Below are 23,884 nucleotides of genomic sequence, written 5' to 3'. Positions count from 1 at the left end.
TCTGGGGTGTGTGGTACTAAATTAGTCCAGTGACTGGTTTAGCGTAGTTCTGGGTGTGAGTAACAAACAAGCCCACTTTGGGTGTGGATGGCACCACCCAAAAGGCTTGTAGCCTGGATGGAATAAAAGGGAAAAGGAGGCTTGCTTGCTGCTGCTGGTGCTTGCTGCCTGCCACACCATGAACTGTTTCTCCTCCTCTGATGCCACCCTGCCTTGAAGCCAGCCTACTATGGACTGAAACGTCTACAACTGTGAGTTGAAATAAGCCTTTTCTCCTTTAACCTGTGGATGTTGGGTATTTTGTCCCAGCAATGAGAAAAGTAACTAAGACAGGCACCTAACCTTGTGATCCTCCTCCCTCAGCCTCCCAGAGTGCTGGGATTTCAGGTGTGTGCCACAGCACATGGCTTCAATTTCTCCCTGCCCGAGAAGGAGCTGGCGTTTCCTCCAACAACAAAACACAGAAGCAATTTAATAAAAGCGTAGAACCTGTGACCTAACAATGCACCATTCAGAAAGAGGGTATCTGTGTCAAATCAGCAAATAAGAAGAAAAATACTAGTTGATTTTTTTTCCTAGCAAAATGATTGTTTTATTGCTATAATACATAGCAGATACAAAAGTACCTTTAGCAAATACTTAAATTAGCAGTTATGGCATAAACTACTAGTAACTTAGGTTTTTCCAAAAAGATGCTACTTTGTAAATAATTTAAAAGTAGAAACCAGATTATCTGGCTACTGCTTAATGCCTAATAACTTACAAAATGAAGAAGTTAGCTTTCATTAGGTTATCGTTCACATTTACAACCTTGGCTCAAACCTCGGTCTGACCGAAGACCTGCTCACACTCGAATGCCCGAAGGCTCGGCCTTCCATACTCCACTCTTCGAGGGCAAACTTCAGAGTCAGCGCTAGCACAACCTTACTCAAAGCTACACTTTGCAATGTAGCTTCAGGTCACAGAATTATTTGTTCCCCTCGCCTCAGTCAGACAAGCACAGTCAAAGCTAAGGTCTACAGGGCCAACAGGAGATTCAAGCTGCTCCTTTTATACCGTTGTCCACGGGCGGAAGAACCTTCACAGTATATTCTACTGGCAGGGAGAGTAACTGTGTCCTCAGAATGCACATTGGGCCCGGCCACATGGTGATCACCTGGGCTTCTTGCACTTTTAGCTGATGCCAAGGCACATCTGGAAGGTTCTGCCAGCTTACCCCTGGCAGAGGAAGTTCTCAGCCTGACCTCAGGTGACCTTCTGGGTAGGTCTGATTCCAAATCTTATCTCCAAAGAGTCAGTTTGAATTTGATATCCTTTATAAAATTTTTAAATTACCAACTTAGCTAAAGCATAGATACTGTGTCATCAAAATGCCTTCTTCGGCCCTGGGCTGCATTCAAGAGACTTATCTGAAAAGGGAAGAAAATGCTCAGTATACTGTCCTTGTATCGGGCTACTGGAAACAAAGAATAAATTTAGAATATGGACCTAGAACACAATGACAACACTAGATACCAGCTATAGTTATGTAAGTTTGAAAAATGAGACTCAGCCTTCTTCTATGGAAAGAGCCGACCATCAAATCTAACCCTCCACTTTACAATGAAGAAAGGGACGTCAGAGACTGCAGCCCTGGGTCAGTGCCAGTCCTTCCTAATCCAGCTCTCAAATCAAGGCAAGGATTGTCATTTTACAAAGCCCCAAATGCCTACCTGCAGATCTTAAGTGGTCTGCACAGGCAATAAATAAAACAGGAAAACAACCGTCCTTGTGTAATAAGGAGATTCCTACAGAGCAGAGGAGACCTAAGTATGTATGCACAGATGCTGAGGTACTGCTCAAGGCTGGCTAGCCAGTTTTACAATATAATCACATCTCTCCATCCAGTATACAAAAGATAAAAGCGGCATAACCATTTCACTTAGTTGCTGACAAAGTAGTGAAAGAATTTCCCGGGGGGGGGGGGGGGGGGGGGCGGAGCAGATTTGGCAGATGAGACTTTACATTAAAAAAAAAAAATTGAAAGATTAGAAAAGGCATACAAAAATTGGAGGGAAGTGTTCTTTAGGCATCTTTTAACTGTTCTTTTGATATCCTCTGAGTAACTTGGAAGGAACAGAGCTTTGCAAAAATGTTTATATTACTCTTAGACAATGTCTGTTTCTTAGAATGGATGTGCTACAAAAGCAATTGAAAGTGAAAGGCACTTTTTCTTCTTCAATTGTTGCCTTTAATGATTTTGCTAATTCTTGTCAATAATTTTTATGGACTTGCTTATTAAAAATAAGATCTATGCTGAAAGGTCAGAGGATTCAACAAAGGTAACTCCCCTCTGAAAATACCTAACATGTTACAATATAGAAAAGGTAGCTTCCAGAATCTGACTTCTTTTAATTACCTGTATTGGGTGAGTAAAAAGACGCTCTAGACACAATGAATGCTTTCTTAGCATGATGACACCTTCTAGTGCGTACTGGTGAGCTGTTTGGGGCTGGCTCCTATGTGAAGCCTGCTCTCAGAACACACTGGAAGGGCAAAGGGCTCTAGTGGGGCTGCTTGCACACGTGCGCCTGTGCACACATGCCATGACGCCGTAACTTTGCTTTTGTCCTGGACAGTGCAGACAGCTCTATCAGATCCAGGTCTGGGACTGTTCAGTCACTCTTCACACTTGTACTCCTGACCCTGGTGCTGAACCCTGGAGAGAACACGCTCGTAGAACAGCAGGTATGCGCTGGAGGACAGGACCTCCTGCAGGCTGGCTTTTCGGACAGTGTCATCAGAAATCCACAGCCACTGGTTGCTGGTAGAGAGAGGGTTCTTAGTTGAAGGAGGGGACCGTCGGTAAGTGACAAAATGTCCAGAGTGCATGTCTCCATGGTGGACAACAACAGCCATCAGCCGAAAGAGGTATGTGGAAGAGCTGAATGATGAGAACAAATGTGAAGGGTTTATAAATAGAACAAGGCCTCGTAAAAAAAAAGAGAATTCTAGATGTTAAACATTAAGGGACCAGTACAACAGTATGTCTGTACCAACTGAATACTATACAACCACTAAAACGCAGATCTGTATTTAATGGCAAGGCAGGACGTCCACTCTCTGGGTATATGTGTATTGTGTTTATGTGGATGTTTGCATCAAGTGATTATGTGTATATCTGTAGCGTGTGTAGAGTATGTTATGTGTGTGCATATTAATTAGTTTCTAGGTGGTATCCCCAGAAATGTAAAATTTTCTTCTTTGTACTTTATACATACATATATATTAACATATGTCTATATATGTAAATTTTATGTACTTTATAATTCTTATTTTTAAAATGACTTCCATTTTTGACAACAGGAATGTGTAATAAACAGAGAAATTCCATTTTAAAATGACATTTAAAATTAATCTTTACATTTTCATTAACTTATTTCAAGGAAAAACAGATTTCAGAAACTAAGTAAGGTAGCAGTCCACAGCAAATAAAGAATGTGCCCCCTCGAAGAGCAACTCACCTGTAGTCAGGAACCGCTGGGAGAGGGAAGGGCATCGTGGGTGTCAGTGTTGGCAATAAGGATGGGGAACAGGCGCCATTCATAAAAATTTGTGTCTTGGGGGCCCCTGGCTGATTCAGAACTGCAAGAAAGAAAAGGTCAAAGTCGATGAAAATTGGCAGGACTCTAGATACACAAACATGGGTTTGATTACCTTGAAAATGAACTTCCCATAATGATACAAAGAAAAGTACATCTCATCTTGTATTATAGTGATTCAAAAACTTCCCACTTCTTTGTCCCAGCTCTTTTAATTCCAAACAGGAAAAGCGTATCTAGCACCCATCTACTGCTAGACCTGACAACTCTTGACTCTCTGAGCGCCTAATCCCCATTTGCTAAGGACACGTATCCAAGTGAAGCAGTCGTTAATTGATTGGTTTCTCAACTCTGGCACTGTTGTTTTGGGCTGGATAATTCTTTGCTGCAGAGGTATATGCTTTGTGTTCCACAGGGTTTGTAGCATCTGTAGGTTCTACCTGCTGGGTGCCAGCCTCTTCCCCTAGCGATGACAACCCAAAGTGATGACAACCAATTTCCTTTTTTTTAGTTTTTGGTTTTTCTCCAGTACCAGGAATCGAACTCATGACCTTGCGCTTGCAAGGCAGGTGCTGTGCCGCTGAGCTAAATCCCCAGCCCCGACAACCAATTTCCCGATGTTCCTTGTTGCCCTGTGTTTGGTCAGTGATCTACACATCTTCCTTTCTTTAATTCTGTCAGCTTCTAAGGAAGACCCAGGGTAAAGCATTAACAAATGAGTATGAGTATAGGTCCAACACGGTGGCATTTACATCTCTTCAGGTGGCATATCTGGGGCTTCTATGTACTACACAGTTCACTGCTACCATCTTCAACTGCAGCCACCGTTCTCTAAACATAGCAGACCTGCGACCAAGCCTGGAGAGGGGGAGGCCAGGGTGAGGAGCCCTTGACTGAAGACAAGGGCTACACACTGAGCTGGTGCTGTGCCTCAGCTGCTCCTCACGTTCATCTCCTGACCTGGGCAGAGCGAGCACACGCAGTCTACCGGAAAGGATGTTTTGCAGGCCATCCAGTGACAGTTGTCAAAATAGAGGAAAAGGAGTAAGGCTCACAAAGTCAAGAAAGTACGGGGTGCAGGGAGACAGTCTTCTTACCTCCCTTGGGAGCAGTGCACAGATGGTGAGCTCAGGTTGGGAGCCCTACAGGTCAGTCATCTGTGACTCAAAAGAACTCAACGTGCCACGTAAGATACCTTCAGAAAACTGCTGAATACCACTTTTTCTGGAGGGGGTGCAAAGTCCTGCTACACAGTCCAGGCTGGCCTTGAATTCACTATGTAGCCCAGGCTGGCCTGAAACTCATGGCAATCCTCCTGCCTCAGCCTCACAAGTGCTGGGATCATAGCCATGAGCCACCATGCCCGGCCAAACACCACATTCTAGGCCAGTGCTACTATTTGCCTTTGGACCAATCATTTCACCTAATGGAGCCTCAATTTTCTCATCCATATGACTGAAAATACTAATTACCTTGCCTAACTCAGCCCCCATCAACAAGAAACCGCAGATGAGGTCAGTAACAGAATAAGCTAAATAAATAATTCATTAAAGAAGTCATATCAACCCAATGAGATGTTCAGTGATCGCTAGCAGGACATTTCCTCTGTTATTCTCGTACATTTCTTGTATAAATGAGATGACAGTACACAAGTGAGAAGAGAAAAGGAAAAAAACTCACTGGAACGAGGTGAGGCAACTGTTGTTTGAGTCAAAACATCAAAAAGCAAGACTGAAATATTAAGCTTTTCTCCCCAAACTTTTTAGTCTGTATTAGTTTTTTAAACTATGTATCTCTCAATACTGTATAATTTTGTTGCTTTGCTGGGGACAGAACCCAGGGCCTCATGCATGCTAGGCAAGAACTCTAACACTAAGCTACATCCCCAGCTGATTTCCTCCCTCCCTCCATTTGTCCCGCCCTTTTCTGTGTGTGTGTGGTGGGGGAAGGGCTACTGGGGATTGAACCCAGGGTCTTCGCTGAGCTCCATCCCTGGCCATTTTTATTTATTATTTTTAAATCTCGAGACAGGGTCTCACCAAGTCACTAAGTTACCCATACTGGGCTTGAACTTGTGAAGCTCCTGCCTCAGCCTCCCGGAGTGCTGGGATTAGAGGCATGCACTACCATGCCAGGTTCCAAGACTTGTTAAGGAGGTTAAAATTATACAGTAATGAAGGGAATATAGCAGTGGTAGAGCACTTCCCTAGCACATGTGAGGCCCTGGGTTTGTCTTCCGTGTCACAGAAGAAAAGAAATCTTCCCTCTTCCACCCCAAATTCTACTATTCTTAAGAACAAGGGGAAGATCAAAAATGATCAATATATACCATATATATACCAATTATGTATATCAATTCCCCAATATGGATGTAAACGTCGTGTTTTGCAAACATATACCATTTTAAATAAAAGAATTTAAGCAACCACTGCATAAGCCCTGAGCTCGTATCATAAAGAACCCAGAAGGTGGTGATGCTAAATTCCTTCTCTGTGTGCTGAAGTGTCTGTCCTTAGGCACACACCTGGGCTGGGGGCTGACGGCCCATCCTGCAGTTCCAGCACAGCCCCTGGATTCTCACTCATCTTCAGGTTGGGCCGACTGGGTTTATGTCCCAGGAGACGGTACTTATAGATGTCCATCATCAGGAACTCATTGAACTGCACGTGCTCGTGCCGCTTCAGAGGCGTGCCGTGGCTGGACCAGCTCAGCCGCTGGAGGTGGATGCACAGACACTGAGGGAGCTGTGGGGAGGGGGAGGAGGGGACCAGACAGAGCTGAGACGTTCAAGAGCAGCACACGTGGACCCCTCCAAAGCAAAGCCAGGCAGGTGTGTGGCGTGGGCTCACCTTCCCTAGTTTTAACTGTTTAACAAAAGTAGTCCTCTGGTGTTCCACTTTTTCCCTGTTCAACGCTCCTTTTGCTTCAATCTGAAATAAAAGCAACAACATTTCTCTGCAGAAATCCCTAGCGCAGCAAGCGGCAAGCAAGCTGGTGTCAGTGCCTGTAAACCTGCAGACTGCTACTTGCTGAGGTCAGCTCAGCTCCCCAGTTATCTGTATTTTCATGGATCCCTCTTAGTCCTTAAATACCAGTAACCATGTACAGAATAGAAAATGAAGAATTAGCACTGAAATTCTGATACTGGCATATAATCTATTTTGGTTTTTTGTCTTCAGAATTCTGCCCACAGCTCCTCTTGATTCAGAGGGTGAAATTCAGTTGTTTAGGGGCCTCACATAGGCAGCATAAGTGAAAAGGGCAGGGTATGAGACCAGTAAGGATGGAGAGGACTGTGACAAATTGGAAAGGGCATGTCCCAACTGCAGGCATGACATTCATGTTTTCTTTGCAGCACTCAATGAACCAAAACTCATTTGGAAAACAACACTCCATGTGTAGCCGCTTTCCAAGCCAAGTCAGGTGGAAATGGTGGTAGCTGAAAAGATCCACTGGGTACATGCAGTCGGCGGAGCTCAGGGCCAGAGGCAAGAGAGCTGCTACAGAGGCCCAGAGGCCAGCTGGCTGGGAGATGACGCAGGCATACCTTTGTACAATTGTCGCACACAACATCCCGCACGGACTCCGATGAGATGAAGTGGTGAAGGCAGTGGTCTAGGGTCAGTGGGTGACCCTACAGCAGAGAGCGGAAAATCAGAACAATTCAGAGGTGACTTAGCAGGTGGCAGGGGAGCCCCAGAGCTTTATTTTGGTGCAGATGGTCAATAAAACTTCGTAAAACTAGATGTTTCATGAACAAAGATGGAACTCAAAGCACTCTACCATCTGCTACTGAGAGATTCAAGAGTAAGAGGTAGCATGTAGAAAATTATAGGCTTCCACAGTTTTAGGTATTTTTGAATTTGAGAGGTATGTGTATGTTTCCAAAAGTCAAAAGCAAAAACACCCCATCCACCCTCCTCTCCCCATAACAGGCCTTGGGATCCCACATTAAAATTCAAGGGGTTCAATGAAACATGTGTCTGAATAACATATGGTATCGAGACACATAAAATGCCTCAAAACCCTTCCAGACAGAAATGTCTTCAGAGCAGACCTGAATAAACTGTAGATCGGTACATACCCAAGTGGCAGCTGGAATACTTAGAGAAAGGCTATCAAAGGTATCAAATCGAACAGGACTCTGAAACAAATATTGAAAAAACTTCAGAATGGACTTAGAATCAATTCAATAGATGGAAGATAGATGCCTATGAGATGGTTTCATATTTAGATGTTCACATTAACATAGTAAAAGTACTGAGATGAAAATTCTATGAAAAATAATTTTATAAATAATAGCTACCATAATCATAGAGAATAGCTTAGAAAGATTGTAAGATTACATACCTGACCCGGCAATTTTGAGATATTATCCTAAAGAAATAACTATATGAACACAACTACAGGAATTTTAATCATGGTGTTATTCATAATAACAGAAATTTACATAGCTGAAGCTGGACATGGTGGCGTATGCCTCTAATCCCAGGACCCTAAGAGGTTGAAGCAGGAGGATCAAAAATTTGAGCTCAGCCTGGACAACTTAGCAACTCTACAAGACCTTCACTCCAATATAAGAAACTAAAAAGGGTCGAGTAGCTCAGTGTTAAGACCATAGGTGCAACACCCAGCAGAAGATAAAAACTGAGTAGTTAAAACTTCTATAGCGTGATTAAATGTTATAGCACATCCACAGAATGAAATAGTACAAGCCAGCCACGGTAGCACACACCTGTAAACCTAAAAGACGACTGATGCAGGAGGATGTAAGTTTGAGCCTGGGCTGAGCAACTTAGTAACTTAACAAGTCCTATCCCAGTCAGAAAAACCCCAGTATACTAAAAATAATGTAGTAGTAGATGTATAGTTATGTGGAGAAATGCTCATGGTTTACTATTAATTGGAAAAAAAGTAGAGAACAAAATAGGGTAAGCACTCCTGCTTGTGGAAATGGCGGAGTAGCCTGGCCAGATGTACCCTCCCGTGAGATAACAGTTACAAAATCTGGACCAAAATAAAAACTATTTGAATAACTGGAGAATACCAGAAGGCAAAAACTAAAAAGAAGTCACCTCAAAAAAACAGAGATTCTGTATTATTTTCCCTTTGTGGCATTTTTATTCGGTTTATACAGAGTAGACAGCTAGAAGCAGCAATCTTATGGGACCGAGCTGTAAGAAGACAGGTGTCAGGTCTGGCAGAAAGACTCAGGGAAATCCCAGGAAGAAGGAGCCACATCGAGGATGAGCTCCCAGCTCTGTGCTGACCGCACCCACTTCCCGGGCGGACCGCAGACCCCCCCACACAGGGCAGATTCCAGGGTTCTGGCAACGTGCACCAGCTGGAAGCTAAGACAGCAGAGTGGAGAATGCGCTGCCCAAGGGGAGGGAAACAGAATGTGGAATCTGAACCCAGCCAAATTACCTGCTTGCCAGAACAAAATTCATTTTCCTTCACAGAAATGCAGCAGAATACAAAGCCTCTATTACAATGTTGAATATGCAAATAAAAACTTAATGGATATGCAATACAACAGGAGAGGAAAATAGTGAAGTGAAAAAGAGATTATCTACATGTTGGAAAAGCACAAGAGGACCTTATAGATGTATTACAAATACACACAAGGACAGAGAGGAAAATATGTAGTTACACGAAAGGGACAAATAGTGAATCTCAGCACAGAAATTATGCTAAAAAGGAGAAAATGGAAGCTGAGTATGGTGGCAAACACCTACAGTCCCGGCCCTCTGGAAGGCTGAGGCAGGAGGGTACAAATTCAAGCCCAGCTTAGGCAACATAGTGAGGCCCTATCTCAAAATAAAAAATAATAAAAAGGGCTGAGTGTGTAGCTCAGTACAAAGTTGCTGGGTCCAATCACCAATACCACAAAAATAAAAACAAAATGGAAAGTTTACAACTAAAAGGAATGATAATTAAAATTAAATATCATCTTAATAGGCAGAGATAGGAGATGGGAAAAAATAAGAGTCAGGTAGCTGGGAGTGGTGGCGCACACCTATAATCCCAGCACTTGGGAGGCTGAGGCAGGAGATTGTTTATGAGTTCCAGACCAGCCTGGGACACAAAGGGAATTCAAGCCCAGCCTGAACTGCGTAGTGAGACCCTGTCTCAAAAAAAAAAAAAAAAAAAAAAAAAAAAAAAAATTCAGTAAATTTGAAGATGGTTCAACAGAAATGACCCAATTTGAAGCAGATAGAGAAGACTGATGGGAATTGAGTAAGCACAGTGACTTGTGAAACAAACATCTGTTGAGTAGCAAGGAGAGGATTGGCAGGAAATCTTTTTTGAAAAATTAATGGCTACAAAATTTCCAAATTTGGTGGAAAAAAATTGTACAGATTTAAGAAATCATCAACTGGGTGTGGTGGCACACACCTGTAATCCCAGCACTCGGAAGGCTGAGGCAGGAGGATCCCAAATTTAAACCCAGCTTAGACAATTTAACAACTTAGCACGACCCTGTCTCAAAATTACTAAACAAACAAACAAAAAAAACCAGTGAAATGAAACAAAAATAAAAATAAAATAGGCTGGGGTTACAATTCTGTGTGAAGGTCCTGAGTTCAATGCCAAGTTCTGTGTGAAGGTCCTGATTTCAATGCCAAGGATCAACCGCCACACACGCACAACAGAAAAATTATCGTATAACTCAGCACTCCCTCTCCCATGATATACCTGAAGGAGGCGAAATGCTCACCTCAGCATTATTCACAACAGTCAAGATAAGCAAGTAACCTAAATGTCTGTCAAAAAATAAATGGACAGCAAGATAATGCTATACATATTATGTCATATTCTATAATAGAGAAAGATACATATATACCCTCATATATGTTTATATATAGTGATATAGACACAGATATGACACAATGGAATATTATTTGGCCGTTAAAAGAAGAAATCCTGCCATATGTGACAAAATGGATGAATCTGGAGGATAATACATCCTAAATAAAATAATCCAGATGCAGAAAGACAGATGCCACATGATCGCACTTAAATGTTTGTCAATTATACCTCAGTAATTCAGGGAAAAATCCTATAATGAGATACCTGAGTTGCTGAGGTACAAGTATTGCGAAGGCTATAGAAAGCCTATTCCCACATCCCTGGTGGGAATGTCAAATGATGCAACCACTTTGGAAGATAGTCTGGCAGTCCCTCAAAAGGTCCAGAGCAGTTATCACATGAGGTAGCAGTTCTCCTCATTATATACCCACCCAAAATGAAAATATATGTCCACAGAAAAATGTGTACACAAGCGCTCGTACGTAATACCCCCCAAACGTGCTAAAACATGGGAGCACCTTGACAATATTATGCTAAGTGAAAGAAACCAGACACAAAAGGACACCTATGGCATGAGTGACTCCATCTACAGGAGATACACAGAACAGACAAATCTATTGAGACAGAGAAGGTTGGTTTCCAGGGGCTGGAAAGAGGAGAGAATGAGAAGAAAATGCAATAGGTGTGAGTGTGAGTGTGAGTGTGTGTGTGAGTGTGTGTGTGTAGGGTACAGGCATCACAAACTTCCATGAATCTTAACTAAAAGAAAATCTCATGAGGAGGTAGCAAGGATAGGAGATGCACTCACCTGGTGTTCACAGTGCTTGCAGACCATGTTACTAGTAAGTCTTCCATGGAAAGGATGCTGGGACTTCCAGTGACTGGATGTGGGATGAGGAGACCCTGGAACGCAAGAACGCCTTTGACATGCCGTTTTCAGGCCTTTGGCACCAATGTCAGACTCCACCCTCCTTCTTAGTAAGCCAGAGACTGTTCTTGAAAAGTACATAGAGAGAGCTTTCCTTTTTGACTCCCATCAAATAGACACCCCACCCCCTCACGGGAGAATTTCCACAGAACTTTGCATATGATTTCCAGAGAATGGGGATAGCCAATACTTTAAAAAAGAAACCTGTGTTTAATAACATTTTTATGAACACATGCTTAAAATGTTAGAGAGCTCAAAAGAAGGACACCACTGTTATGTGAAATCCGTTTCTGAGATGGCCAGAACAAGCGAGCTCTGAGGAGTGGGATGTTCTCGGGGTGGGAACGGGGCTGAGCAAACTATAGATTAGTGCGGAACAAGGGCTTTGAAGTCAGGCAGCCCTGCGTTGAGTCCTGGCTCTGCCTCTTGTTAGCCAGTTAACATGGAAGTCCCTTCACCTCTGTATGTTCTGTTTGCTGGAAATGAGTATAATTATTACCCCAGTCTCCAATATCATCAACATCATACAGCTGTCGTGAAGCTCGGATGAGAAACCGCATGCAATATGGGCTCAAAAAATACATGTTCCTATTACTACTAAGGCACAAAGGAATTGGTGTCAATCTTATTTTTTAAATGTTAAGAAAACAAGCATTTCTAGAGAACTATGACAATTTACAGTAAGAGCTGGCCAAAGTGGAAATGTTCAGGATGAGACAGATTCAGCTTACTGAGTTCTTCCTAGCATTCAAGATTCAAGGAGGTAAAAAGAAAACCCTTACTGAAGTAAGGCTTTATGTTAAGTGTGTCTGTCTGGTGAGGAAACACTAAGAAAGCCATGAAACACCAAGAAAGTCATTTAAAGCTGTTTCCAAAACACAAGTCTTTTGCAAGTACATTACAGTTCAGATGTTGTCACCAGGAAAAATAAAAAAACTTATAAGAACAAGAAAATTACTGTCATGAAAAAGAGCATGTTTCTTATTTGTTACATTTCAGTGGAAAACAACTACCTCTTGTGCGGCAGGTTATTTGTTTGGGAGTTATTTCTGACTGCTGCTGTAGGGGGAAAAAGAGAGAGAAACAGGCTGAAAACCCTACTGCAATCCATTTACCAGCCTCACCACTCCCAAAATCTTACCAGTTTTTGTGTTGACTGCACCATCAAAATCAACATCGCACAAAGCCCACCGTTTCAAAAAGTAGCCTTAATTATCCTCTCTGGTTGGTTACTACTCATATTCCTTCACCCAATGCAACTGAAACATATTTTTCTTCCAAATATTTTCCCTCTTTGCTGGTTAACTCTTATCAACTCCCCACACATTACACTGTTACAGGAAAATGAGGACACTGCAATTCAACAACCCCTTGTCCTCTCTATTAAAAAGGGAAAAATGATACACTCTTCTCAATTCCAGCATGAATTGTAGCAACAAATCATTTTAAAGAGGATGGCATCCCAGCCAAAGGCACCAACTGCAAATATGTAGTTTAAGACCCTCCCCAGCCTTATTCCCACTTCTGATTTTTACTGCATCTCACATTTTTGTGTTTCAGGTGGTATAAAGTTCCTACTTGTGTTTCCTACACTTACTAAATATGCTTAAACCGGATGAAGTATATTTGAAAATATAAACGGTTTACCTCCAGGGAATGTACATCAAACAAATGTGTGACCCGGGGCTGACGGTCCCGCTCATCTTCCAGGGATGAGGTAATGACGTGGAATAATTCATGAGCATCCTGTAAAAGGGCAAAGAATTCCCCAGGGAGGCCCGATGAGGCAAGGGCAGGGATAGAACCACTGCCTAGTGCCCCAACGGGCAAACCTCCTTCCAACCTGAAAGTCATACTGGCAGAGTCTGCTTTCTACCCTCTTGGGGCCCCTCCTGTTGAATGGGAACTGTTGTCACACTAGACATTTTCACAAGTAAGACCCTTAACTCAGGGGTCCACAGATTTAAAAAGTATTTTCTTTTTTTTTTTTCTTTTTGAGACAGGGTCTTGCTATGCAGTTGAGGCTGGCCTTGAGCTCCCTTTGTAGCCCAGGCTGTTCTCAAACTCACAACGATCCTCCTGCCTCAGCCTCCCGAGTGCTCGGATAACAGGCGTGCGCCACCACGCCCGGCTAAAAAATATTTTCTAAATGAGAAAACATGTAAAGACACAACTGGATTAATCAAGATGCATTTTAGGAAAGTGTAGATATCAGTAACATTGTGTTTCAAAAGGAACACATGGCTTCAGATTTATGTGGAAACAGATGATTCTTAAAAATAAGGGCAGTTAGGCTGGGCACTATGACACATGCTTATGATCCAAGCTACTCAGGAAACTGAGGCAGGAGGATCCCAAGTTCAGAACAGGCCAGCCTGTCTCAACTTAGTGAGACCCTGTTTTCAAATAAAATTTTTAAAAAGGTACTGGAGATGTCGTTCAGTGGTACAGTGCTTAGCTAGTATGGGTAAGGGCTGACATTTAACTTGGTTTTTTTTTTTTTTTTGTATCCAACTTAGGACCAGGAATCCTATTTAGGACCTTGCGCTTGCCAGGAAGGCACTGTGCCACTGAGCTATATCCCTGGCCCCAAGGGACTACATTTAATATTCAGTACCAAACAGTACGAAGGGGGAAAGTGGCCAGGAAGCCTTATCATCTCCCTTGTCATGTTTTTTACATGCCTCCCACTCCAGTCCATTTGGGGAGGTCCAAAAAGCGTCAGCCCCTCCTTTCTCTGGTCTATTGCCTGCACCATGGCAGCAGAGGCAGCCCACACAGAACAGGACAAGGCCATCTAAGAAACCTGGCTGGGGAGTGTGCAAGTAAAGCCAACGTTTGTGCCCCTGCCGGCCTCCTTTCTGACTTGCTCTCGGTGACAGCGGACTGGGAGGAGGACAGAGGCTCCTCCCTCTTTGGGTTCCAAACACAACAGTGAAGTTGCAATTATGAAAAGAGAAGGTGGAAATGGCCAGAATAAGGTCTTGGGGTTGTACGTGACATCTGTTCCAACTTTGAGGCCACTTTAAGCCAACCTCTTACAACTGACTTTTTAGGGTTTTTCTTTCTCTTTCTCTTTTTCTTTTTGAGACAGGATCTTGCTATGTAGTCCAGGCTAACCTTGAACTCGCTGTGTAGCCCAAGCTGGCCTTGAACTCAAGATCCTCCTGCCTCAGCCTCCTGAGTGCTGGCCTTATAGGCATGTGCCTCTAAGAGTCACTTTTTAAAGAGGAGGGTGGGCCCAAAAAAAGTCTCATCTGAACCTCCAAAGTAAAATACCTGCCTCTTTCTAAAGGACCTGCCAGACATCCCTATTACCCACCAGAGTCCAAAGTCACTTGAGAATTGAAAAACTGTTCACAGGCAACTGATTATGTCCCATTCTGCTACCCTTCTTTCCACTGGATGACAAAGAGCTGTACATTCTCTCTGATTATGAGAGCAAGAAGAAAGGTAGGGATCTCATCCTAGAGCAGTAAGTTTGTTTAACATGTGACAGAAATGTACATTCAGCCAAAGGTCAGAGCCCTCATCACCAGGAGAGAGGCCTCTCTAAGCTAAGCTTGTTTGTATGTTGTGTTTACCTGTTCTTCAAAGGAAGAGATCTGCCATCTGTACATTCTTAAGACGTCCAGTAAGCAGCTCGCATCTAAGACCTCATCCTCAGTAACTTCTTGGCAGGACAAAGCTGGAAACAAAAGGTAACACAGTTATTAAACTTACCAGGAAACCTATACATTGCACCATTTCAGAACTAATTAAAATGTAAGGGCTGTAAAATTCTCTGTGGAGTTGAACCCCTTTCTTCACCTCATTAGCCTGTTACAATGCTTAGGATGCTATTATGTTGCTGAAAGAATGTGAGTTTATATGAGGCTGCAGCACTTGAACAAAGTAACTGATTTCTGGATCTTCAAATTACTATCATTAGCCATAAATTTACTGTTGCAAGTTCTTACTGAGTAAAATGACTTTAACCCAGGGCTGCAACGGCCCTTAAACACTCAAGTCCAGCCCCACACCCAGTGTGCAACTCCTCTCCATAGCGCTCTCTCCCACGGCTTGAGGCCTCTGCTTGTTTGCATTTGAGTTTCTGATTAGCATGGCAAATTGCACCAAGCTATGTGTGGCGGCCTGAAAGGGCTTGCTGAGTGCTTTATTTTGCAATCAAAAGTAGAATCAAACCTAATAAACCAAAGCAAAGGTTTGATCAGCGTTATGAACTTGTAATCAGACCTAGCCTGGGAGTGGCACTTTTTCTGAAAAGGGCTCTATATTCTCTGCTGCGATCACTCACTTTGGCTACACAAAGCTTCGGCAGGCAACACCTAAACAAACAAGCATGGCTGGGGCAGGGTGGATTTGGCCCATGGGTCACGGGGTGCTGACTCTTGCCGCCCTGCTTCCCACAGCACATTGCACCGGACCGGTACTGCTAGAGTGGGAGATCAAGTGCGGGCCTGCAAATGCAATGACTCCCCAGGTAAGGAGGCCCAGCCTGTGTCTTTCTAGACTTGCTATCAGTGGACCTGAGATTTCTTTAAATACTTCTGGCCCTGATTCTGGAGGATCGGAACGCTGAAGTACCCCTGGCCTCAGTCCATCCTCACCCCCATGCCTGTGAGTGACTAGTGACCCCCGCGGCAAGATATGGGGGAGCGGGGAGCTGGGAGCTGGGAGCCGGGGATGAGAAGGCCTGAAGCTCGGCCCGTCAGAGCGTACACCATGGGCCAGCGCTTTACCTTCCAGGATGAAGGGAGCAGAGTGAAGAAGGGACTTCCTTCTTCCTGCCGTATACTGTTTGGGCAGCCCTGTTCTACCCACTTACCCCTCCCAAGGAAAATGTTAATGTCTTCTTTATCTTGCTTTTGTCTAAAAGGCCATGGTGTTAATCTGGCAATGTCTGCTTACAGTTTTATGACTTGCAGCTTGGCTTTTTCAAGATCTAGCTAGAGAAATATACACTATAGGTTAGATCTAACTGTCCCCCGCAAATCTCACGTGCTCAGAGGTGGCCTTCTGGAAAAGGATGGGCTGTTTGGAGGGGGGTGCTAGACTCATCAGTGGATTAGTGCCTTGCCGAGCTCATAGCTAGACGTGTGGTTATGAGGTGGGGCCTGGAGGAGGAGGGGCACTGGGGCTGTGACCTGGAGGGTGTGCTCTTGTCCCGGGCCTTTCCCCTCTCTCTGGCTCTTTCCCTCTCTGCTTCCTGACTGCCACAGGTTAAACGGCTGTCCTCTGCCATGCCTTCCGCTAGTCACGTCTGCCTTGGAGCCAGATGACCATAGACTGAAACCTCTGAAACTGCTTCAAAGTAAACCACTCCTCCTTTACACTGTGTGTGTGTCAAGTATTTCATCACAGCAAAAGGAAGGTGACCAATACAACATGCTGATATGCATAAGGGGCCACACAAAAGGATGTTCACTGCAGCCTATTTATGACAAGGAGCTAGAACCAAAAAGCTAATACCCAGGGTGCCTAGATATCATAGATATCCTGCAACTGTGAAGGTGCTGAGGTTTTGAAACTATCAATAACTGTACAACACCAAAACAGCTGCTGCTAACCACTTGGTCTTTTTCTGTCCAGCCCTCACCTGTGGAAGTTTCTACCTTGCTAAAGTCAAATTAAATATTCTGTATCTTGTTCTTTTAAACTTAATATTATAGCCTACAGCTTTTCCCAAGTTAAAAAATACACTTCATATGAGCCAATCTCCCTAATGAACATAGATGCAAAAATACTCAGTAAGACACTGGAAAACAGAATGCAGCAAATCATCAAGATTATACACCATAACCAAGCAGGATTCATGCCAGGGATGCAAGGATGGTTCAACATACATAAATCAATAAATATAATACACCATATTAAACAACCAAGGACAAAAATCATATGATCATCTCAATATGAAAAAGCTTTAGACAAACTTCAGCACCCATTCATGATAAAAACCCTACAGAAAATCAGCACAGACAGTCTTTATCTCAAGCTAATAAAAGCCATCTATGACAAATAGGGCTGGGGATATAGCTCAGTACTGCTGGGGATATAGCTCAGTGGTACAAGTGCCTGCCTGGCAAGCACAAGGTCCTGAGTTTGATCCCTGGTACCGCAAAAAAAAAAAAAAAAGACAAGCCAACATCACACTAAATGGACAAAAACTGAAAGCTTTCACTCTAAAGTCAGGAATAAGACAAGGATGTCCACTGTCTCCACTCTTATTCAACATAGTCCTGAAAACTTTAGCCAGAGCAACTAGACAAGAGAAAGAAATACAAGGAATAACAATAGGAGAGGCAAATATGAAATTATCATTATTTGTAGACAACATGATACTCAACATAGAAAACCCTAAAAACTCCACTAAAAACTGCTAGATTTAATAAGCAAATTCAGTAGTGTAGCTGGATATAAAGTCAATACTCAAAAATCAATAGCCTTCCTATACATGAGCAACAAACTCACTGAGACAGAAATTAGGGGAACAACACCTTTCAAAATAGTATCCAAAAAAATGAAATACCTACAAATCAATCTAACAAAGGATATAAAAAAAAACTACAGTACTCTGAAAAAGGAGATTGAAGTGGATATCAGAAAATGGAAAGATATCATTTGCTCTTTGATAGGAAAAACCAATATAGTGAAAATGGCCATACTTCTAAAACTGTTATACAGCTTTAATGCAATGCTGATCAAAATTCCAATAGCATATCTCACAGAATTAGAGAAAACAATCCTAAAATTAATTTGGAACAAGAAGAGACCTAGAATAGCAAAGGCAATCCTGGGCAACAAAGGCAAGGCAGGGGGCAACACAATCATCGACTTGAAATTACACTACAAAGCTACAGTGATAAAAACAATGTGGTAGTGACAAAAAAAAAAAAAAAGACCCAAAGATCAATGGAATGGACTAAAAGATGCAGAAACAACTCCAGACATATTCAACCACCTTATATTTGACAAAGGGGCCAAACACATACACTGGAAGAAAGATAGCCTCTTTAATAAATGGTACTGGAGAAACTGGCTCTTCACATGCTGAAGATTAAAATTAGCCCCTTATCTTTCACCATGAACTAACTAAATTTAAAATGGATCAAATATCTAAATATTATGAGAGAAACATTACATCTTCTGGAAGATAGAATAGGTAAAACTTTTTTTTTTTTTTTTTTTTTTTTGGTACTGGGGATTGAACTCATGACCTTGCACTTGCCAGGCAGGTGCTTATGCCACTGAGCTACATCCCCAACCCCAGAATAGGCAAAACTCTTAAAGACATTGGTGTAGGCAAAGACTTTATGAATAATACCCCAATCGTACAGGAACTATCACAAAGAATCAACAACTGCGATCTCACCTTATTAAAAAGCTTTTGCACAGCAAGAGAGACCACCAACAGAGTGAAGAGACAATCCACAATGTGGGAAAAAGTGTCTGCCAGATGTTCCTCAGACAAAGGTTTACTATTGAGAACTTACAAAGAATTCAAAAAAATCAGACCTCCCAAATTTAAAGACCCAATCCAAAAATGGGCATCAGAAATGAATATACACTTTTCAGATGAAGAAATACAAACAGCAAATAAATATATGAAGAAATGTTTAACATCACCTTTCCAGAAGAGTGCACTAAATCCCACCCCCACTAGCAGCGTGTGGATGTACTGTCCAGCTGCTGACCAGGACTGTGGATTTTTTAATCTTTGCTGACGCACAAGAAAACAACACAAAGAAAGCAAAAAGGCACTATTACTTTATCTGTATTTCTTTGATGTGATGACGTCAAGCTGAGCACTGGAGTGTTAACAATCTGTATACTTCTTGTGAATGACCTTATTGCCTAGGCGAAGGCACTTTTCAAAATGTTTTTGGAACCAAAGTACTTCTTAACAGTAGGAATGTTTACATGAAAGTGGATTTCTTTCCTGGCTTAAAATGCTGTTATTAAAATGGACAGATTATAAAACAGACGAATAAATGGTTTCAGATGTGATTTAAAAAGAAAAAAATACCTGTTTGTATCTGTTGGGCTCTTAGTGGGTTTTGTGTGTGTGTGTGAGGATCTATCCAGCCTTCTTCTATAATAAAGCTATTAACCCATTCTCTGCCTATCAGCTGACAGGTTTTGCAAATGTCCGAGGTCCCCTTCATGTCCCCACCAGATACCTTTCAGGAGGTGCAGCAGGGTCAAGGACAAGTGCTGGCGTGGCGGGGGCTCCTTCTGGCCCCTGGTGTACTGGGTGGTGAACTCCTCCAGCCACCTGATGAAGGCAGGGCAGGCAGACAGGCCCTGCAGCAAAGAGTTCATGAAGCAGGTGTTTCCTAAGTTGACGAGGCCAGGCACAAGCCCTGAAAGAAAGTTGGGGAAGGAAGAGACCAGCACATCACCTTGCACCAGCTTTTCTTTCCTCTCCCAGCCAGGACCCAGAGTATCTGCACCACGGTCTCAGACTGAGGCTCCCCATCTGAGCAGGCCCTTATCCACAAAGACCTAGAGACAGCATTCATCTGTGCGCAGGCCCAGGCCTACCGCTCCTGCAAACTGTAAGCAACAGAAGGACAGGTCCCCGTTATGTTATCTGCGAAGCCACCGCAGTGTCTGGTACAGTGCGGTTCATTATTAAACATATAAAAACATGTAGTAATCATCTCTCCTCTCTTCTCTCACTCTCTCCCTCATTCTCTCATGCACTGTCTCTTCTTTAATAAGAAAACAGTGTTTCTCAGAACAGAAAACAATGTTCTGTTGTTGCTCTACCAAGACAATGATTTTGTTCTTATAACAATTACTGGAAAAGACATCACTCTACCAATTCTGATCAGACTTCCTGCAAAGAGAGCAACAAAATTTGATAAATTCCCTCTTGTGCTAAAACTCCTTTTTTAAAAAAAGCATTTTCAAATAAAGGTTCTCAAACATTCACAAGAATATACACTAAACTCAGCTACAACCATCTAGATTTTATAATAATCACATTTTGCTACATCTGTCCCTTTCTTTTACTTGCTGAATTTTAATCAGTACAGCAACATTTACAAAAGGATCATTTTAAAGTAATGAAATAGAATTTTAAATGAATAAACTAACTTCAAACTGTTACTGCTACTAGCAAAAAGTCAGAGAAACCACAGCGTGATAACAGTCAGGTGTTCTACTAAAACCACAATTGTCAGATTAATGAGAACACGCAGACAATCTGAGCCATGTTACAAAGCAGCCCTTAGACGCAAGTCCTCGGAGATGCTCAAACAGAAATCTTTTTACAAGAGGGTGGAAAATAATAAGTCAAGGTAGAAGTACTGTTTCATAACTAAAGTCCTCACTCCTTTTAAAGGTACAAGAGACATAAAATGACCCACAAACCCAGCTTTTCATACTGTTTTTTCAATAAAAGGTATCAGTCAAGTCCAGAGACCACGAAGCAGTGGCCCTAGTCTTACCTTTTCTACGTTTCTTCCTTTCTGTAATGGGACCCCAAATAACATAAATTCCTGCCGCAAGGGCAGCAGCAATTCCACCTATCACTCCCCAATTCTTCATGACTTTATACCTAAAAAAAGGAAATAACTTTGCTGTCTTCCTTCATCACAAACACAACACGTGAATGTACAGACATGGATAGGTAAAATAGTATCTTGTCAAAATAACCCACCAAATCCCTACATTTACAGTTAAGGTAATATACAGGAATAGGATTATGTTTTGAGAATCGGGGTGTTTAAATTAGGATTTAAAATCTAAGACAAAGTACAGCCTTCTAAAAGTCCTGTCTCAGAGGAAAAGCAGTTTTCTTCCTGCTGTGCCTCACCCCACTGCTGCATTCGCTACCACAATAGTCTATACTCTTTTTTTTTTTAAGACAGGGTCTCATTATGTAGTTCAGACTGGCCTTGAACTCACTATATAATCCAGGCTGGTCTCAAACTTGCAGTGATCTTCCTGCCTGAGCCTCCCAAGTGCCGGGATTAGTGCTGGGATTAGAGGCATGTACCACCATTCCCGGCATTATTCTGCTTTGTAAACCTCAGCCTCCTCATCTATACAATGGGGACTAACATGAGACCCACCTCATAGGATCGTAGTGAGGATTAAATAAGCACTAAGACATAGGGTACACAGGTAAGAGCTCAATAAACATTAGCTGCTATAACTATTAAGCATTACAACCTTTGGTTCACTTGAACTTTTTTTTTTTTTTGAGACAGGGTTTCACCATGTAGTTTAGGCTGGCACTGAATTCACTATGCGGCCCAGGCTGGCCTTGAATTCGTGGTGATCCTCCTGCCTCAGCCTCCAGAATACTGGCATTACAGGTGAATGTGACTACAGCTGTCTTATTTTGAACTTTCTTAATGCTGACTTTCTTTTCCTTTTCTTTCCTTTTTTTTGGTGTTGAGTATCAAACACAAGGCCTTGAACATGCTAGCCAAGCACACTACTACTGAGCTATACTGCCAGTCCACTATGCTGACTTTTATACAACATGTCCCAAAAGTGCCTAGAAAGGTAATAAAGGACTATCACTGAACTGCTAAAGCCCTTGACCAGTGCTTTAAAGTTTCCCATCAAGCATTCACTTGAAGATGCATACTTTATGCCAGGCACTGATAATGTTATCCTGAAAACAGCTTCATGCAGTTAGGGCCTACTATTATCCACATTTTGTTTTTGTTTTTGTTTTTTTGAAACAGGGTCTCACTATGCAGTTCAGGCTGGCCTTGAGCTCACTATGTACCCCAGGCTGGGCCTGAACTTGCAGCATGCCTCGGCCTCCTGGGTACTAGGATTACAGGCATGCACCATCATGCTCGGCTTATCATCCACATTTTTAAAGATGAAGGAACTAGGAGATATGACTAACTTGCCCATAGTAAGGGAATATGGCTCTGAACCTATGCTTGTCCAGCTTCAAAGTCTGTGCTTAAAACTGCAAAGTTCATGAGGGGAACTGAAGGCACCTTGTCAAAGGGATGGGAGAAGGGACTTGTCAGGTCCCCAGCAGAGCATGGAGGGAAAACGAAGGGACAAAAATCCCGGGGTAAGCTGCAACTTTGCAAGCTCCATTCCTCTGTGAAATGACATCCCGAGGAGAGTGGAAAGGCCTGGCAGCAAAGAGATCTGGCTTCTCTTCCCAGCTCTGTTATCAGATCTGCTCTGGGGCCACTGGCAAGGCCAGCTGAAGGCCCATTTCCCATTTACAGAATGGGAGCACTGGACAGGATCGCCATTGAGGGCTTACTGTAGCCCTGGAATAATAAGCTCTTTAGACTGCTCCAGTTCCAGAGGAAGCCAACCCGAGCAACAGGTCTCAGTCATTTAGGGTCAGGAATGGGGGTGTGGTGCTCAGCTCCGCAGTCCAGCACCTTGGGGAAGGTGAAAAGGAGATGAAGGCTGTGATGGGACCCGGCACGCAGCCAATTGGGGGTTCCAGCAAGAATGCAGGGCGTTAAGCCTTAACAGGACTGGGCAACCTTAACAGATTAAAGGACTGTCACTGATTCGAGGACCCCTATAAATTAAGAGAATGTATTCCCACTAACAAGGACTCAGAAGTGGGGATCCCTAGCAAAACGGGGGGACAGCCTGAAAGAAAGAGGGGCACTGACAAAATGAGGGGGTTACTTTTCAGGCCTGGGGCACTTTTAGCACCGTGAAAGCCATGGCTGGGCTGGGGAGCCTGGTAAGGTTGGGAACTCCGGCAATCCAGGAACAGATACGACTGGAGGATCCAGAAGGACGGGGGTGTCCTAGAATGATTAAGGGGTTGACAGGCCCGGGAGGCACTAAGAGGCCCGGGGGGCAGTGGCCGAACTTGGGGCCTGGACCCCACGCAGGGGCCCTCTTACCCCTGCGGCGCCGACGGGGTGGAGGCAGCAATGGCGGGGCTGGGGGCACGGACGGAATCGGCGAGTGCGGACGGAACTGGCGCTGCCGCGGGACTGGCAGCCCCGAGGGCCCGTCACTCCTCCCGCCGCACGGCCTAGGCCTCCCCGCTTCGGGATGCGGAAGCCTCCGGAGCACGGCGAACCCGTCTGCGTGTGAACAGGCCGCCACAGCCCGGACTGAAACCCGGGTCCCGAGCCGCCCCGCCCCGCTCCCGCACCCGCAGCTCACCTGACGGCAGCCCCGGCCCGCAGGAAGCGCTGGATGGCCCTGTCAGCCGCCGTCATCGCCGCCTCGGCCCGGGAGCGCAGCATCGCGGCAGCGCGGGGGGCTCGTCACCGCCCCCGCCGCCTCCGCCGCCTCCGCGGCAGCGGGGACCGAGGGCTCCGAAGGCTCCCGCGGCGGCGGAACCCACGGCCACAGCCCCACCTCCTCGGGTGAAGGGAGGTCGAAGGACAGACTCCTGGGAAACCGGAAGTAGCATCCGCGGAGAGCAATAGCGGACGGACCACGTCTTTGTTTTTCCTTTCCCTCTTAACAACGGGCGCAGGCGTCAGTTGCTAAGGGAGGCGCCCCGGCGCAGAACTGCTTCGTTTCCAGACTGTGCTCAGGCTCCATCAACAAATAAAGATACTCCATTTTCAGGAGGAGGCCCTGGGTCACG

The 23,884-nt window shown here is 43.9% G+C and overlaps 1 protein-coding gene across 2 annotated transcripts; it reads right to left on the bottom strand.

Annotated features, from left to right (window-relative positions):
* Nucleotides 1-566: 566 nt before the first annotated feature.
* Usp30 (ubiquitin specific peptidase 30) lies at nt 567-23,747 on the bottom strand. Of its 2 annotated transcripts, none has more exons than XM_005396481.2 (13): nt 23,452-23,747; nt 20,778-20,887; nt 19,503-19,685; nt 14,907-15,010; nt 12,970-13,068; nt 12,336-12,378; nt 11,203-11,297; nt 7,666-7,725; nt 7,129-7,215; nt 6,431-6,511; nt 6,106-6,325; nt 3,504-3,624; nt 567-2,923 (listed from the first exon to the last, which is right to left on the bottom strand). In XM_005396481.2, the coding sequence occupies exons 1-13, from the start codon at nt 23,532-23,534 to the stop codon at nt 2,659-2,661; spliced, it is 1,551 nt and encodes a 516-aa protein (XP_005396538.1). In that variant the 5' UTR covers nt 23,535-23,747; the 3' UTR covers nt 567-2,658. The 2 variants fall into 2 exon arrangements, with proteins under 2 accessions (XP_005396538.1, XP_005396537.1); XM_005396480.2 differs by having other exon boundaries at nt 12,336-12,381; nt 23,452-23,741.
* Nucleotides 23,748-23,884: the final 137 nt, after the last annotated feature.

This window comes from Chinchilla lanigera, unplaced genomic scaffold (assembly GCF_000276665.1).
Source record: "Chinchilla lanigera isolate Chin_1 unplaced genomic scaffold, ChiLan1.0 scaffold00054, whole genome shotgun sequence".
In the NCBI taxonomy this organism is placed as follows: domain Eukaryota; kingdom Metazoa; phylum Chordata; class Mammalia; order Rodentia; family Chinchillidae; genus Chinchilla; species Chinchilla lanigera.
This window is presented reverse-complemented; position numbering and strand designations above follow the sequence as displayed.